The sequence below is a fragment of the Cyprinodon variegatus genome, unplaced genomic scaffold (assembly GCF_000732505.1).
Source record: "Cyprinodon variegatus isolate N-32 unplaced genomic scaffold, C_variegatus-1.0 Scaffold944, whole genome shotgun sequence".
In the NCBI taxonomy this organism is placed as follows: Eukaryota; Metazoa; Chordata; class Actinopteri; order Cyprinodontiformes; family Cyprinodontidae; genus Cyprinodon; species Cyprinodon variegatus.
In genome coordinates, this window is record NW_015151397.1 from 189,803 (window position 1) to 207,767 (window position 17,965).

Genomic DNA, 17,965 nt, shown 5'->3' on the forward strand with positions numbered 1-17,965 from the left:
CTAAGTGCGCTTTAACGGGGCATTTGACCCTGGGCCCCTGCCTTGCGGCAGTCTCTCACAGGGACCAGTTCAGTGCTGTCGTCTGAAGCGTGGAAAGCATGACAGCTGACCCATGTCCCAGTCTATGGGACACCAGTATGCCAAGGAAAATCAGGGTATCGTCACTTTCAGGAACAGAAAGGGATGAATATTTAATCTAGCCTTCAAGCACAAGAAAATAATTAGGGCTAACGGCAGTGAAAAAATAATCTTTTCATTGCAAACTAAGAGTTTGCTTTTAAACAGCTTTTAAATCTAGATCATAAGGACAATACTTTACGCTAATTTTTCTAAAGAAATTGGAGAATAGCTGAGAAAAAAAAAACAAATTTTACATTACATACTTTAAATGTTTTACAAAATGTAGTTTTCCTTACCCTTTCCTCCAGTCGGGCCACCTGCTCCCGGTAAAACGCATCCTGCTTCTTCAGATCTGCTTCCCTTGCCTCTAGCTGTTTGGCCTAAACACAGAAAGAGAGAAAACATTGTTCATTTATCCCAGTAGAAAGCAAATGAAATTATTATTTTAACCCAGACATGTCCTGGACACAAAACCCAATCATTGGGATGATTTAACTTTACAGTTAAAACAATCCTTTACAAGCTCTATAAGAAACAAAGACATAAAAGGTAATTTCTAAAGATGCTGGCATTTCAGAGATTGCTGTATCTAGGCAAATAAATGAGAATGAAAAAAGTGCAGAAGCAACAGGGATACCCATTGTGTTGAAGCAAAGCATATTTATGAGTTCGGGGAAGATTCTGGAATCATAGACTGCAGCTGGACTCATTAGCATTAAAAGCTGACTCAAGACAGATGTAACCAAAATGCTACAACTCATACTCTTTAAGTTCGACTAGGTCAGTGTCGTCTTTTAAAACATTTTTCATTAGAATATGAAGGTTCCAGACTAAGGAAGAGCCCTTAACTTAGGCTGTTTAAGATTCTTTGGGAAACTACCAAAGTCAGTATCAGTGACGATGCCCAGCGCTGATGGTGGTCCACTTTATTCTATCAGCCTTAACGTCTACTGACGATGCACCATTTGCCAGGGAAGTTTAGCATAGTACTGTTCTACTTAGCCTCAAGTAAATGCTGATTTTAATTTCCAGCAGGATTTAGAACCCTGATATCATTGTGCTTTATTAAACAGCAACCTGGCCTTTAAAAAAAAAAAAAAAGTCATGACAGCAATCCCAGCTTCCTTAACACTGTAGCCATGAAACAAAGTGTCACAATGTCATATTAATGCAGAAATTTTTAAAAGAGGTCCTGCACAAATATAAGTAAAAAAGCTCTACAGTAAAAGAATATACTTGTTAGCATGCTGAGATTCTTGTGAAAAATAAAATAATGTATAATCTTTGATCATGATATATAGGTTTTTTGAGAAATGAAAATTTGTGTTTACATCAAAACTAACTGAAGTAAAAGTTTTAAATACTGTGTGTGGTGATTCTAAATGCACTTAAATGGATTTTTGAAATAAAGGAACTATTCAGTGGTATAAAAATTTATAAAGATGCAATTCTACATTCAATCAGGAATATGCAGACAGAAATATGTGCATAACTTCAAAGTTGATGTGCAGAAAATACACACAAGTTTTTTAAATACAAGCGTGATGGAGCCTTGGCAGGTTCTTGTGCTTGCTCTTCAGCCAAACTATCAGGACAAGAAGATAGCATCACTTTTTCAGGGCAAACATGTATTCTGTTCTGCCATATAGGTTTACCTAAGCTACCTATCTTTGCTGTCCTCCCATCCACTGTGACCTTCACTAAATGTACGCCTGACTTTCTCTGCGACATACAGCACAGATAAGACCTGATGTATCACCTCTCACAGGGAAAAAAACATCACCCGGTGGAGGCTCCAAAGACTAATCGAAACATTTACCAGTCAAAACAGTATTACAAGATAAAAGATTAGCCTACCAGCCAAGTTTAACCAAGCCGTAAGAGCAAACTAACAAACTAACTATAAAAGTAGCTCTGACAGAGGTAGAAAATGCATCAAGTCAAACAAACTGGAAGTAATATAGAAGAAAAAAAAGACTCACCTTCTGCTCAAGTTCCTGAATAAGGCAGGCATTGAAAAAAGAGTAAGTAGACATTGATTTATTCTTTTCTTCAAAGTGACATTTGGAAAAGGTTTAGTATTCAAATGTCAGGGGTGACGAGCTGCCACCCTGTTCTGCTTCAATGCTCATACTTCATCCTTCAAGTTTACACCATCACTGGCAAATACACAAACCTCTGCATGCACTCTTAATACATGTGTGCTATGCAACCAGAAACTGTTAATGCATTCCTACAATGTATGGCTATTTACAGTTGTACACAAGATTACTGCAGAACAGTTTTGTTTGTGGAAAACAGTCACTGAGGTGCAGCCTTGAAGCTCTGAGTTTGAACACTATAGGAAGCTTGGGAATAGAGCAACAAAAAAATACTATATATATAAAAATTGCCTTAGCCCATCCAATCTTCACTACACTGATAACCATCTGAGTGTAGCTACTCAACACACTTCAGGCGAAACGGTATGCTGCATGCATTGTGATGAGGAGTCTCAGGGAGGAGCGTTCGTCACATGAGATGAGTGGGGGAAGTTTCAAAGTCAAGGGGATACTCCAAACTCGCTTATACAACCGAGACAGAAAACATCACCACAAAGTCACACACCTTCATTATGGTGCCAGACAGTGAATAAAACTAACTCCAGGGTAACGCTTTATCACACACAACACAATACTGTGGAAAACAACTGCAGAATGGAGGTCTCCAATGTGCCCTCAAAACGACCCAACATTAGCTAGCTTTATTGCTTTGGTCAAACTGTGCTCTCTATTTGGACCCCTTATAGCTAGAGTTTTGTTTATCTGGAGCACAATAAAATAACTTTAAAGTTATACCACAATCATAGTGCTGGCTGAATGTGCCCTGAAGTATACCTTAAAAATTATGGAGTTACTGCAGTAGAAAGAAGCTGTTATCGATTCTGAGCCTGCGATCACTGCCTCTAGGAGAGGATGGAAAAGTTCTCAAGTGTCTGGATTACACTGCAAAGGTTCCACAAAACTGTCTTCCCCCAAACAGCTCAATTTAGCCTTAGGAGAAAGAAGGAGTAATGAGAAAAGGGGTAGAATTGGTCATGAGTGTGTCTAAACTCAGTGTATTACTGGCAAGTGCAGATTTTGCAGCAAAAGGCAAAACGCAGATGCTGCGACGCAAACAAAAAGCTCAGACGCTGATCTGCAGAACACAAATCACCACGTGCACACACAGCAGCCTGAGCAGCTGTGCCCACAGAGAGCGGGCTGAGAGATAAATGTGTGCTGAAAGGGCGACTAAAGGCCTCATTAAAACAGGAGAGGTTGTGACAGAAATGTGTACCAAGGGATTTCTTTTTTTAATTCACTTTTGTCAGAGTCAATGCGAGTGTCTATATGTACATGCTGCAGTGCATGTGTTCAATTTCCATGCAGGCGGTTTGACCCTCCTCTTTGACGACACACAGGCCCAGACCGACACACATTATGTCGGGATTATTTCTTATTGATTAATCCCATTCAGCAGAGTTAAAAGATAATCTAATCACACTGAGGGCCAGACAATGGGACAGACTTCAGCCCTGACCATACACCTTTTGTTCCCCGAAAAAAGAGGTGGATGCTAGTGGAGGAGGAGAGCTTCAGTAAAGGTTGGGGGGGAAGGAAGAAGCAAAATAATGGAAATGAACTTAAGAGACCAAAAGAAATAAAAGGAAAGGGTAAAATGTGCTTTGTTTATGGGGCTGTCAGAAACAGAGACCTGGGGCCTTTACAGTTGGTAGCAACAGAATGTGTCCCATTACAAGCAGAAACTTTGCACATTTCATTGGAAATTTGTGAAATAAAAATAAAAAGTTTTCGAATATGCTTTTTTCCTACCACCTTTATTTTGACAAATAAAATCAGTTGGAAACGAACACCTTTTTTAATTTGTTTATAATTATGATCCACCTGTATGCACATCAAGTACAAATTCAGCTGTTATGCAAAGTCTTTAGAGGTTTATTAGAGAGGATAAGTGAATAAACACCATAATGTGTTCCAAGGTGTACATTTACGGTCTGGTTAATAATATTTCAGACTGTGAAGAACACACAAAGAACTGGATATGGTAAATTAAGATTGTGTGTACATAGAACCGGTCATAGAGAGGAGAATCCTATGTTTTTGCAGGAACTCTGAAAGTACTAAAGGTCTCAAAAGCTCATTTTGGGAGATATATTCACAGGAAAGCCTTTAGAACAAAACTGAACCCAACTGTCAATTGTGGAAAAAAAAAGGGGGGGGAATTGTTAGGGCCAAATTTCAAATTTTAGTCATAGATGCAAAGAAGTATAAGAAATCTACATTTCAGGTAGTGGTTGGCAGTGCTGTGACCTGGGGATGACTTTCCTTAGCAGTAACAGATGTTGGGAGATAAAAGGATATATAAAGCTAAATAGCGCAATAGTAGGGGGAAACTTTTTAGTGAGTTTTAACCATCCAGCAGGATGATAACCCCAAACATAGCGCAGGGGCTTAAATATTCCCCCAAAATTAAGTTTATATGTTAGAATTGCACTGTTAACTAAATCCAACTGACAACCTGTTACAAGCTTCTAAGACTACAGAAAAGTAAAACCAATTCATTTTATCTTTAGCTGCTCTTCTAAGGAAGTTAAAAAAAAAACAAGGTAATCAAAATGAAACATGTCCCGAGCTCAACTGAATACAAATATGTTCCACATTTTCTGTATTTTCACTTGTAGAAATGTTAAAAACTGCTTTTCTGTTAGCGGATGTAACCTTGGTGGATGTAACCTGATAAAATGTATATATGTGAAAATGTAAAAGCTGTGATATGAATAATGTAGGATTTTAAATCTCTTTAAAAAAAGATCAGAGTACAAAAGATAAACAGTTGTACTATTCTCATTAAAGTTGACAGAAACTTGATATACTGAGTTACCACAAAAAGAAAAAAAAATATCCCACTGAATACACATTTTAAAGGAGCTTGCTATTTCTTCTTATAGCCCAGGAATCCATATTAACATCGACAAACATTTGATCTTATTCCCTCTTGCATTAAGTACAGTAGCGCAAATGGCTGGAGGTGACACATGGTTGAAAGTGAGACCGTGGTGGTCAGATTAAATGGATCGTTTAGGCTCGGTGATCGCCTCTGTGAATATCAATTAGCCGGCCGCTGAATAATTAAGGACAACTGTGTTTTTTAATTAGCTGACTGCCGCAGTTTGAGAAGGGCGCAGGGCTGGGGAAGGGGAGGAGGAGCAGGAAGGAGCTGAGGAGGGGAAGCTGGGAGAGCGATGAGAACAGGTGGATTTTGCTGCGTCAGCCCACCTCCCTTAGCTCCCGCCCACCCACCGGCTGTTCTCTCACTGAATTGCTCCCTTATAGTCCGTTTTCCTTCCCAGCTGCTTTGTCGTTTCGAGTGCTTTGACATTTCCTTTTTTTTTCCCCCTCAAAGTGTCTAAGAGAACTGAAATAAAAATAATCTTTACCTGTCAGCAGCACTAAATTCTTTACATGCAGTGTACGTATATAGTTTAGCTTCTGCAATAACTATGAAAAAGGCCTTATAACCCACGTTGCAATTTGCACTATTTTTTTATGCAAATGTTCACAAAATAACAGTTTACACTAAATATGCCAGAACAACAAATTAACATGGGATAGTTCTAAAACAATTTATACATGCAGAGCATTCAAAACTTGGTGATATTCTGGACTTTGGCTTGGCCATTCTACGAGCAAACAAAGACATATGCTTTGATTTAAAACAGCTGTATGCAACTTCAGTTTTAGACTGCCACTGTCCAGCACCTTTTGCATGCATTCCTGCTCCAACACACCTGAAACAAAACACCAATTATCTCCTTTGCATGTTGGTAAGTTTAGCAGACAACTGGCCTTTAATCTTTCGATGTTTCAGGAGTGTTGGGTTAGATGCGTGCAAAAGCTGAAGGTCAGTTGCACTTGAGGACCGACGTTGCCTATGCCTGACCTATAGCATTTCAATTAAAGACCATGACCCCACTCTGAAATGTTTTGCAGCCTTTAAAGCCGGGCATACACTGTAAGATTTTTTTTCAGTCATTGCACCCAGCTGCAGCTCACACTGTACAACGAAACCCTGCAGTTTCGTTGTACAGTGTGAGTTAACAGATTACGATGCATTTGTCGCCCGACGCACTGATCCAATCTACCTACTCACACTGCACGTCCAAAAACCACATCGGACTCAGCCCCGGACAGAGATGGCACTACAGAGACTCATCAATCGGGAGGCCAAACCAGCAGAAGAGGAATATGAAGCTCACTAGATTGAAACACGCTGCCTTGGCAATTTTGCAATTTTGTGTGCTGAACGCCCTAAAAAGAAAAGGCGATGATGTATTTGGACAAAGACATGGCTGAGCAAACGTGGCTACTACAGTCTGTCGATTTTACAGAAAGAACTCAATTTCAACCACACCCTCGCCATGTTTCTGTGTCTTCATCTTAGAGGCAGAAGAAGAAGAGACCTTGTTGGGCACGCGCACTGAGCAATTTGCCCATGATGGTCGACTGAAAATCAAACATGTTTGATTTTCTCCCCACCTTACGATTCCTGATCGGGAGGTGGTCGTGAGAGGCTGATTGCCCCTCGTTACCCCCCGTACACGATTAGCCTGAAAGTCGGCCCGATCGGAAAATTGTCGCAGGACTAGAAAGTCGTGCCGAAAAAGGCAAAAAAACAAAAAAACGCCTTTTTGTGTATGCCCGGCTTAAGGAGTTCCCTCCAATTAGAGTAGCTCACTTTTCAATCAAATCAAAACAGCTTCCCTCTCATGGCTGTAGAATTGCATTCCTACAGCATGATGCTGTCATGACTATGAGGTAGTGCTGTGAAGGGGAAAAATATCGCTTTAATTTTCTTCCATTTTTTCATTAAGTTCAAGTTTAGTTGCAAACAGAAAGCCAAACTTTCTTTAAACAATGAGTTCATCTTGCCATTCTTCCAAACAGTATATTTGTAAAGTGCACATCTAGCAGCAGTGGTGACAAAACAGACTGTAGATCAGCTTTGATTTTATTTACTTTATTCAAAACTATGGTCTTCAGAAACTTCAGTAAAATAATTTGAATTACAATTTATTTTACTTCTACATCAATGTTATGTGCCTCATAAAACCCAGTCAAATATTTAAGCTGTGGTTGTAAAATGATCAAATGCGGGGGAAAAAAAGTAGTAAGATGTTTGCAATGTACTGTATATTACATTTTAAACTTCAAGAACTTACACAGTAGCAGGACTATTACATTTTATTCTTGTGCTTTAATTTACCATAAACCCAATACCATACAAGAAGAATATTGCACTACTTTATAAGGGGAACTTGATAATGGCTAAAAGCAACACTGATTGAATTTATTTATTTTACCGCAGATACATTTTTCATTTTTCGGTTCAATGACAGAAATCCTCCAAAGTAATACAATGTAGGGGTTTAGTTTCAACGAGTGCCTGCTCGATGCTTATAAATCATGATAGGTGAAAATAATTTTACAAGATGTCATGATCAATAGCGCACAAATCAAATCTCATCACATTAACTAACCTCACACCATCCATAACCTTGTTCTCTTTTATGCCCCTTTCTGCCACCATCCTCCCTGCCTTGATTCACCCCTGTCATGAGTAGCATCATAATCAATGCTCCCTCACACTACCCAAGTGCGCACTGCAGCATGTTGGGTCAGAGCTGCTCACCAGGGCCCATCTATCACGTTCACGTGCGACAGGAGCCCATGACAAACTAATACTGAAGCCGTGAGCAGCAAGTCCTGCACGATCCCACTGGCAGTGGGGAGGTCAAGGGGGCACAACAATACGCTCGTGCTCTGGTGTTAATTAGCACAGTGGAGGTGGTGTGTGGAAGGTTGGAGATGGATGGAGGCAGAAACGCGAGGGTTCACGGGGTAGACAGGATGAAACGATGGATGGAGAAGGGATTCAGGGTGAATATGGAATATGGATGACTACAGAGCTGGCAGAAGAGAGGGTTTCTTCTGACAGCTGTTGGGGAACATTTCACACTTCAAGACATCAGATGGGAGGTTTAATAAAAAGGAAGTTTCTCTTTTTTTATCAGAGGCATAAAAATATTCCCAACTTTTCAGACATATCTTCATAAAAACCTTTGGCGTGTTTTCAAAATAAATACAATAAAACTATAGCAGATATGTAAGAGCTGCAGCTACATTTAAGGTGACAATATAAAATAATATTACCCGACATTACTGGGCAGTAATTGTTTGATATTTAACATCACCAGTAAAACATTGGAGCTGGCAGCACAGGTTGTTAAACTCCACAGGAGGTCATTCCATTTTGCTGCTTAACAACATCGTAGGGATTTACTGAGCACCAGCAACATTCAAGCTCATGGCCAGTTATAAGTCTCCATGGGAGATTTCAGGAGTATGAGCGATAAAATCACGTCTATTATGGTGCGGTCACTTAATAGGCTTAACTCCGATGGCATCAAAGGATACACACTTCCTCCCACCCAGAGTTCAAATGGCGTTCCAACAAGACTATTTTAAGGTGCAATAACTCCTCATGGTGAAGCAAAGCACCATGCATTAAGCAGTTTTTCTTGTTCTGCTTAATTATCAGTTACTTCTAACAGTATTTTACTGTCATATTCCCTATTTGGTAACTGTAACAGGCCAAAAACAGGTATTTCACACAGTTTGGCATAATTATTCACTGATAAACAAAGACCAGATAAAATAACATTGATCTCAACAGTTGGCCCCTTTGTCCTTCCTTCTGTATTGTTCTAGTGAACTGGGAGAATTATGTGAACACAATAATTTGTAGAATTGACAAAACATGAATGTGCCTAATACCTTTGTTAGGCCAGAACATCTAAAGTGGCAGGATATGTCATTAATAGATGGTTGACTCATCATTAACCCAGCTCTATAAACACAGCCAGGGGTTTATGGTGTAATGAAACTATTAAAAGTAGAAGAATTAGTATTTCTCGTGTCAAGCATAATATTCTCCTTTAATTGCTTTCTCTAAAACAGGGACATCCTTCTAAGTATGCATTCGTTTTTTTTTTTTTTTATATATATATATATATATATATATATATAATTTTTTATTTAGAAAGACAGATTTCCATTACGTCAGTAATCACAGCTTCATGCATTCAAGATTATAACTAAAGATATAGGCAGAAAGTCCAAGTGATTTTGTCCATGTTGCCTTTCTGGTAGCATTCGTTTTTTTTATGGAAATATTGCTTGTTTCAATGTAAATAATAATAAAAAAAATTTACAAATGAAATAAATAATTCACAGTGGATAACAAACGGTGAGAGCGGCAATGCATGTGCTTCACCATATTTCAAGGCATGGTGCCTTAATACACAAATTAATTGGAGAACGGAGGCATGATTCGGCTAATGCAGATATTTTCCTTTTAATATATTTATATATATTTTTTGTAACTGTTTACATTTCCTTTCCTTTTAATATATCTATATATTTTTTTATATATTTTTATTTTATTTTTATTTCACGGTAGCTGTTATGGAAGTCCCAAATCTCATTGTATCTGTCACAGAATATAATGACAATAAAGGCTTTTTGACTTTGACTTTATTCAGATACATTAAAAAACCTAAATACTGGTCCAAAATATCTGCCAGCAGATGTATTGGTCTATCTCTAGTTTCAAAGTGTCAAAAGGGTATATTTCCTTGCTTTAACTTATATTTTTCAAGATGCTGCACCATTTCCCATAACATGCAGAGCTTGAAACTTCATAACGATAAAACACAGCAGACCTACCATACTTTGACTTCACTCAGCCTTCCTGTTATCTGCAGAAAATGTTACTCTCCTTGCCTGAATTAACCAAGTACATACAATGCCAGTCCGGTGAATATCTCACAAAGTTCAGAGAGAGAATGTAAAAGCAGTCATCTGAACAAGGGAGGCAGTTAGATATAAAATATGTTTTGAAGTATTTCAAATTTTCCTTTTTGCCACATAACTAATGTACTTTTGTTTTATTTTTTTAGGTCTTCATTACACATTTATAATATTGTAAATAACAAGTGTGTTCAAACATTTGACTTTATTTCATTATGAAAATGTTAAAGTTTATTTTAAAATATTTTATACCTCCATGCTTTCACCTCCTACCAAATACTAAGTATTTTTGGGACTGCAAATCCCGGGCATTGCCTAGTTTCACAGTTGACATTTTTATGTCAACTGTGAAGATAACGACACCATCTTTATGCAATCTTTTAAAATATATATAATTTTTATTACATAAACATTGCAGGTCTTTATAGCTGCAATGACAGAAATACTGTACATACTTTTAGTAAAGATTGAGCTGTTTTGTAGAAACAAAAAATAATTTGTAAAATAATGACAACTCAATTATAACAAATGGCCAAGACAGGTCTTTTCCTTAGGGATCTTTTAGTTGTATAAACAATGGTACAATGTCCAAGCAGGTTAAAAGGCTGGCCTGCCTAGGACAGAGACCAAAGGGCAAGTTCTGTAGGCGGCAAATGTAGGTGTTTTAATTTCAGTACATACATCTTAACTACTGACTTATATAAAGGTCAAAATAGTTTAATGTCAGCAATATCAGTCAACTGACAGTCTTGCTTGTTCTACTTTCCTTTAAGAACGCTGAGTCAGGGGCTGAAACCAAACATTTACATCTGATTTCCATTTGGTGCAAACATGAAGGTATCCTAAGTGTACCGTCTTAGTCTAACTAAAAAAAAAAAAAAGATTTATTAAAGGTTTAGAAAAATAGTAAAGTTAACTTCATGAGAGCCAAAATGTTGACGGTTAAACAAATATTTATTTTGTTAATAGTGCAAGTTTTTGTTGCAGACTTCACTAATCCTCAACCCCCACTAGACAGGAGGAGCATCTGCTTGCTCAGAGATTGATTAATTGGCTGATCAGGCGCCTGTGGTGTAAACTGATTGATTGATCATTTTAAGGTTGCCTTTACCCCCCACTCTGGGGAGCTTACCTCTGAAGGTCCTAAGTCATCTGTCACATTCAGCACAGAAGAGATACCAAAAAAAAAGAGAGAGATGAGGAGCTGGGGGCCAATTACCAAGACATTTGGGGTAATGCAGTAAGGAAGATAAAGTAATCTGGAAACATGGGTTATACAAGGGTATTAAGAGAGTTGATGTGCAACTATTGCAAAGTTGCACATCAAATGTCTGAAAAGCTGTACTAAACTAAATTTTATTTTGTATACTCTGTATATAACATGACAATAAAAGCTGAAACGTTTAGCAAAATGCAAGAAATACATTTAATCCTGCTACAGTAATTGACTAAAGGCTCTTTATGGAAAAGTTCATATTTCTATAGTCAGGGCTATCCTTCTGTAAATGATTCTCTTTAACACACACACACACACACACACACACACACACACACACACACACACACACACACANATTTGCTTTGTGAGAACAAAACTTATTATTGTTCCAGCCAAAAGAGGATCTTTAGCATCTAAACTTAGAAATGTAGTGGTCCACGCATAAAAACTCCTATAGCACTGTCCCTTCTACTTAAGACTGTCTTAGTAGAGGTTTAATTGAAAGTGCACTTATAAGCAAGACTTTTGACTCACACTTGCACCCCCCCTTTATGCCCAGACCAAATTTTTTTCAACACTTGGGCAAAGGAAGGTCTACCATCTCTAAAGTGTATTTATTTTAATTCTTACTCATTTACATTTCAACATTGCTAATTAAACATTTAAAAAAGGATAGCTTTCCAAATAAATATTCTATTAATTTCTACCAGTCCTTCGCTGCAACTACACTACGCCCCCCTGGGGATGTGCAATCCCTCTTTGGGAACCACTGGCCTAAGAGAAGTATGAGGCATATTTCCTTTGGAAAACAGATATCCCTCAAGTGTAAAGTTAATGAGAGCCAGTACTGGTGAGAGAGAAACATGTGGAGAAATTACCAATGGCAAAAGAAGGTGAGAATGAAGACGTGCATGTATGAAAGAACACAGCCTCAGGATATGAGGCCAACACTAGACCTCTTTGGTATTTGGCTGCAGCTTGTGAATTTTTTACCTGAATCAGCGCTCATGTATACAAGTCTGATAGTCTATGTACATTAACACATACATACATACATACACAAGCATATATATGTATACATACATGTATACAATAAAAAAAAGACAACACATAATCACAATATAACTTCAATTAAATCAAACTCGGAAATCAAACTGTGAAATCTAATTGTCTACTTAGGAAGAAACACTAATTCACAATCTATTCATATGCTGCTGCGCAAATGTAATAGACAACTGGTGGAAATTAATCGCAATTAGCAAGACACATTCAATAAAGTAGTGGTTCTGCAGGTGAGGCCCACAGACCACTTCTCAGTACATATGCTTTCTGGCTGAATTTTTGGTAACCTTTGAATGTTGGTGATGCTTTCACACTCGTGGTGGCATGAGACGGACTCTACAGCCCACACAAGTGCCTCAGGTGGTGTTGCTCGTCCAGGATGACAAATCAATGCGAGCTGTGGCAAGAAGGTTTGCGGTGTCTTATCAGTGTAGCGTCCAGAGGCTGGAGGCCCAATCAAGAGACAGGCTAGTACACCAGGAGATGTGGAGGAGGCTGTAGGAAGGCAGCAACCGAGCAGCTGGACCGCTACCTCCGTCTTTGTGAAAGGAGGAACACTGCCAGAGCCCTGAAAAATGACCTCCAGCAGGCCATAATTGTGCATGTATCTGCACAATAGGTAATTATTTTGTTTGTTAAGTTAAATGTTGCTACAATCACATGTTTTATGTAGTTTTGAATTATCAATAACAATTGCCTTTATTTGAGAAGGAAATTCTAAACTGAAATCAGCTTTTTGAATGTTTTCTCCTACATTTTCAGGGGCTTTTGCCTTTATACCTTTTGTTGAATTTGTCCCAACTATATAAAAATTAATTATTCACACATTAAAAGTAAAGGACTTTAATTCAACCCTCAAACACACTTGCTAAGCTGAGTGAAAAATAGAAGAGCAGCAAGAGCCAAACCTAAATCATTTCCTTTCAAATCTATTTTTTTTCTGTAGCTCAGCCGAAAAAGAAAAATCCACGTCATGACTGCAGAGTAATATGGAAGATGTTGTTTAGTATACACTGGTTAAATCCTTTCTCTAGACACATAAATCTGAAATCATTTAGTGTCACTTTCCAGAATGTTTAGAGCAAATGGCGATTAATATATGCGTAATAAATGGAGCCACCAACCTGTAAGGCCAAAGAAGTAAATTGACTGTACAAGTTCTCTTGTCAGAAAAAGGCTGTCCGGACTCCAGTATCCATCCATCAGTGGAAGCAATTTTACACCCTAGCCCTCCTGCTGGAAAACTGTAGTGCCAATTATGTGAGCGGATGAGTGCCAGGTGCAGATTGCCAGCAACAGGCCCTGCCAATTAAAGCCCATCCTCATGTCTACCCCTAACACTGGGATGGTATCTGGGAATCTCATACTAGGCAAATAGGTGCAGGTCTACTGCCATTGTGTAACGAATGCTGGAATGGACATCCTTTAAGACAAGAAATTGAGAAAGAAGAAACTACACACAAAAAAAGTAGTTCAACACACCACGACCGTTAAAAAAAAAAAATAAAATGTATTGCATTTTGTTCTCATCCAAAATTATTTTTTGCCAACTGTAAACTTTAAGTAAGAGGCAAAACTGAAGTGAGCTCTTGAAGATGTGTACAATTCTTTATTCCTTAGCCATATGTGCATTAAAAGGATTTAATGCAGTCAAACTAAAAATTATCAGACATATCAGACTACTACATTGGACTTGGACCACCATGTTTGACTCTTTGTGCTCTAGCATAAGGATCTTTTCCTCAAATACTTATTCCGTTTATGCCCGATGTAAAGTATATTTTGCCTCAGTAGTTAACTTATCTTTTTAAGTCATTGGATATATAGATATTTTCTTTAAACCTGATAATCTCTTTTCTGTTCTGACCAAAAATAGCACTTTTGCTACAGTACATTTTGTCTCCTTCCCATTGTTTCATCATGAACACTGACCTTAGCTTGGGTAAGGAGGGTCTGCAGTGCTTTAGAAAATTCTCTGATTTTTGTTACCTTCTGGATGAGGCCTTAAAGTGCAAGTAATCTTAGTCGGTAGTCAGTGCTGTGGAGGCTCTGGTCTATATTTTTGCATTTGTAAATAGTAAATAGTGGCTTTGACTCAAGGTTCACTCGAGTCCCATACAACACCAATAGATGTCAATCTTTGTTCGAGATCAGGCCATGGTGTGTTGTTTCTTATAACCAGCCTTGTATTTTCATAAAAATTTGTTAGTAAAAAAAAAATCTTGATTGTAAAGGTCTGGTAGGACTCTGCTTTTACAAAATAGAAATTAACCCTTTAGGTTTTGAAATGTCTCCTAAGCACCATAAAAAACAAAATCCAAAGATACAGCTTAATTTGTTTCCCACCAGAGAACAAAATTCATATGTAAATCAATGTTTATTGTAATCTAATTTAAAAGTACCAAGAAACATGAGGTTGTTTTCTGTTTCAATCTTCCCTAGACCCTGTGATCTGGTGGTAAATGTATATTTAAAGATAAAGAGTTTATCTTGACCATTTTTTTAAATACCACCAACAGGCTCTAATTCTAGACACAGCAAGTCTTCTTTAATACCCAGCAAATTAAATTGTCAAGCCATTATCAGCTAGGGCCAGTTGTCTGGATCTAAATTGCAACAGTGAACAACCAAGGGACACAATATTCTCAGAAAAAGCAGGACACTTGCGGGAAACAGCAGCTTATTCAGGGATGGTATGGGCCAGAGCAGGTGGGGGGTCATATTACCTCTACTAAAAACATTTTTAAGGCAGCCAAGCATCGAAAACACATTTTAAGAAGAGTAGGAAGGGATTTTTGAATCATTATTATTATTATTATTGTTACTATAGGTGTGATAGCAAAGATATGATGTGTGTTTGAAGGTGTATAGGGCTGCAAGTAATCGGTCAATAAATTAATCTAATGATGACTGATCCTATTGATTAAATACCAATTAATTAAAAGCAGCCTTTTCTTTATCAAATTTTTTTCTTTTCTCAAGTGGACCTTTCCATTTCAATAGGGGTCTTAATATTTATTTTTAGAATATGCTCAATTAAAATAAAGCAGTACATCATTACATTTTTTTACATTTTATTATACACGACTGGATAAGCAAAGAAGCTTGTCTTAAAAAAGGTTTTAAAAAAGACATATTTATGTGTTATAACAAAAAAGAAACCTAGGTTACCGAATATAGAACTATAAATGCGATATGAACTGTGATATAGCTCACTGTTTTTAGTGCAGCATTCAATGCTGGGTGATACCTTTGTTGCTATGTAGTTAACAGGTAGTTTATCAAGTGTTAATATACCCAAACAGAACAGCTTAAAGTATACTCTGCATACTTGTCACCATTTAGTGTAATTAATCTTGGAACAGACCCTGGATCTATTTGTATTACTGCTCCAGCATAGCTCTGGAATTACTTCTCTAGCAAATAGCAGTAAAGGCCAATTTATGCTTCTGACGCATAGCCTCTGCAACCGTCAAATCTGTCTCTGTTTGCGACCACGCCCCCCAAGCAGGATTCTGCAACAGTCGTTGCGCACCTTCCATAAAAATCCTGACTACACGTCGAATGGTCGCAAACCCGTGCAGACCTCAAGCGGAAGTGCACAAAAAGCAGCTATCATTGGTCATTGGTATGCCTTTCCGGCTGTCTGTGTGGTCATCCTTCTCGATTCGGTGCCGGAGCGAACCATTTTTTAAAAACCAAGGAGTATCAACAACAATGGATAACCATGACAGAAGGTTGATCAAGGAGGTTTTGAAGTACAACCACTTGTATGACGCCTCAGACATGTTGTATTGGAAAATAAACACACCAGCCGGCGCCGCCGAAGAAGTTCTCGTGAGTTCTAGAAAAGGCTCCCCCTAGCACTTTGGCGGGAAACTGCTGTGCGTCCCTAGAAATTCCAAACCGACGTTGCAGAAGCATACCAGCAAAACTGGTTCGAGACCAGACGCAAGCAACATTAGATGTGTACAGTTGCAGAAATTCGCAAAATTCGCCCTTAACCCTCCGCTTAAGAATGAACAGCAGCTCCCTCTAGTGGATGGTGGTAACACTACAAAGCTGATCGAGTTATGTCTGTGAAAGAATCAGAGATTGTATTGGTATCATAATGGGGTCATCTGCGCCTCATAATTCAACTCAAAGGTCCAGAGCTTCAACTTCCACAGTCAACCAGTGACTTTAAGCCATAACCTGACTTATATTATTAACCCAAATTCAGCTGATCAGTAGGTGAATCTCTAAGGTAAAACTACAAACAATCATATTTAAACTTTTAGATTTAGAAACATTAACTTTTTTATAAAAAAAAAAACCCATTGGATGAAGTCCTGTAACCTTATCCCCCTCAGTGCACTTCAGCACTGGTCTAATGCTTGTTAGGTTTACCTTTTGAACTTCAAAGCTAACACATCTAACAATGTGGTGTCAAACTTTCAAGGGGAAGAACAAAAAAAACAAAAAAAAAACAAAAAAAGTTCTGTCCCTGACTTCTGAATATTTTTCTCTTTTTCCAAATATTATTTCTTTGACAGCTGTCTTACTTTCCCTTATCCTCCTCATTACCATATTTCACATAGATAAAAAGCAGGAATGCCAGCTATTGCTGCGGCCCTCTTGGCCAAATATCTCTGATGATTTACATGATTCTGTTACACAAACAAATGGCAGTAATTAGTGCCTAGGCATGGCATCTGAAATTGAAAGTCTGACACTAAATCTGTACTGTTTTTTTTATTATGAGGCACTGATGACGGACATCTACAAGTCCCTTATGGTTTTTGAAATCTTATGGTGTGTGCCAACGTTGTAAGATGGAAGAAATTATATGACCAGGAAAATAACTCATTTATTAAGAGAAATTCTACAAATATCAATAAATCTTCCATTTTTATAAAACCCTAAAATAATTCCTCAAAGCACCCTTTATTCTACTTCATATTTCAGTTTCCTGTGCCATCAGAATGAGAGTGTGAACCAAGATGCAGAATAAGACTATGAGAGATTATAGGGGAACCATCTGGTACTGAATACTTTGGTGAGGATTGTGTAAAGGGTTAGTTGCTGTAACAGACAATAATATTGTGCAAGTTTTATGAAAATCCTATAGCATGATGTTTACTTTAAATTCCTGAAGTGACTGAAACAGAAACAACATTTTCTATTACTATAATTCAAGGATGACTGACTATGTGTCAATGTTAAATAGTCCAAAAAATTAAGCCCATTTAAGTTAATGTGCAATTTTAAATGTAGTGAAGCTTTATTAAATGAAATCTGGACACAGGCTGCCAAAAAAGGACAAAGTAACGTTATGATTTAACTGTTTTGGACCAGTTACCAGTTGTAGACAAAACTATTACTCCACCAAAACCAATGTTTGGGGTGAGGGAAGATTGATGACTTTGGGTTTGATTGAAAAGTCTGCCTGAAGGTTGGAGCCCTGTTTCTGTGTGAGATGCTAGAACTGGTGATTGATTAAACAATGGACCAGTGTGGCTCAGTGGGGAGAGGAATTGTAGAAAATAAAAAGAGAGAATGGCAAAGGTCTATGATTTCATTAAAATAAAGATGTGGACTGACAGATGGATGTAGGCTTTGAATAAGGACTTTTATGACTCTCTCGCTCTCTGCGTGTTTACAGCATATATAT

General features: G+C 37.9%; 1 protein-coding gene across 2 annotated transcripts in view; it reads right to left on the minus strand.

The window, feature by feature from the left end:
• The window catches only part of LOC107100196 (MICOS complex subunit Mic19-like), a 99,810-nt gene that overhangs the window by 37,035 nt on the left and 44,810 nt on the right, over positions 1-17,965 (minus strand). Inside the window, exons 6-7 of one of the 2 annotated variants that reach the window (XM_015398601.1) lie at positions 2,103-2,117; positions 417-500 (exon numbers count right to left, since the gene is read on the minus strand). In XM_015398601.1, the coding sequence (XP_015254087.1) occupies positions 417-500; positions 2,103-2,117 (99 nt within the window). The remainder of the gene's footprint in view (positions 1-416; positions 501-2,102; positions 2,118-17,965) is intronic. The other variant, XM_015398602.1, reaches the window with a different exon arrangement.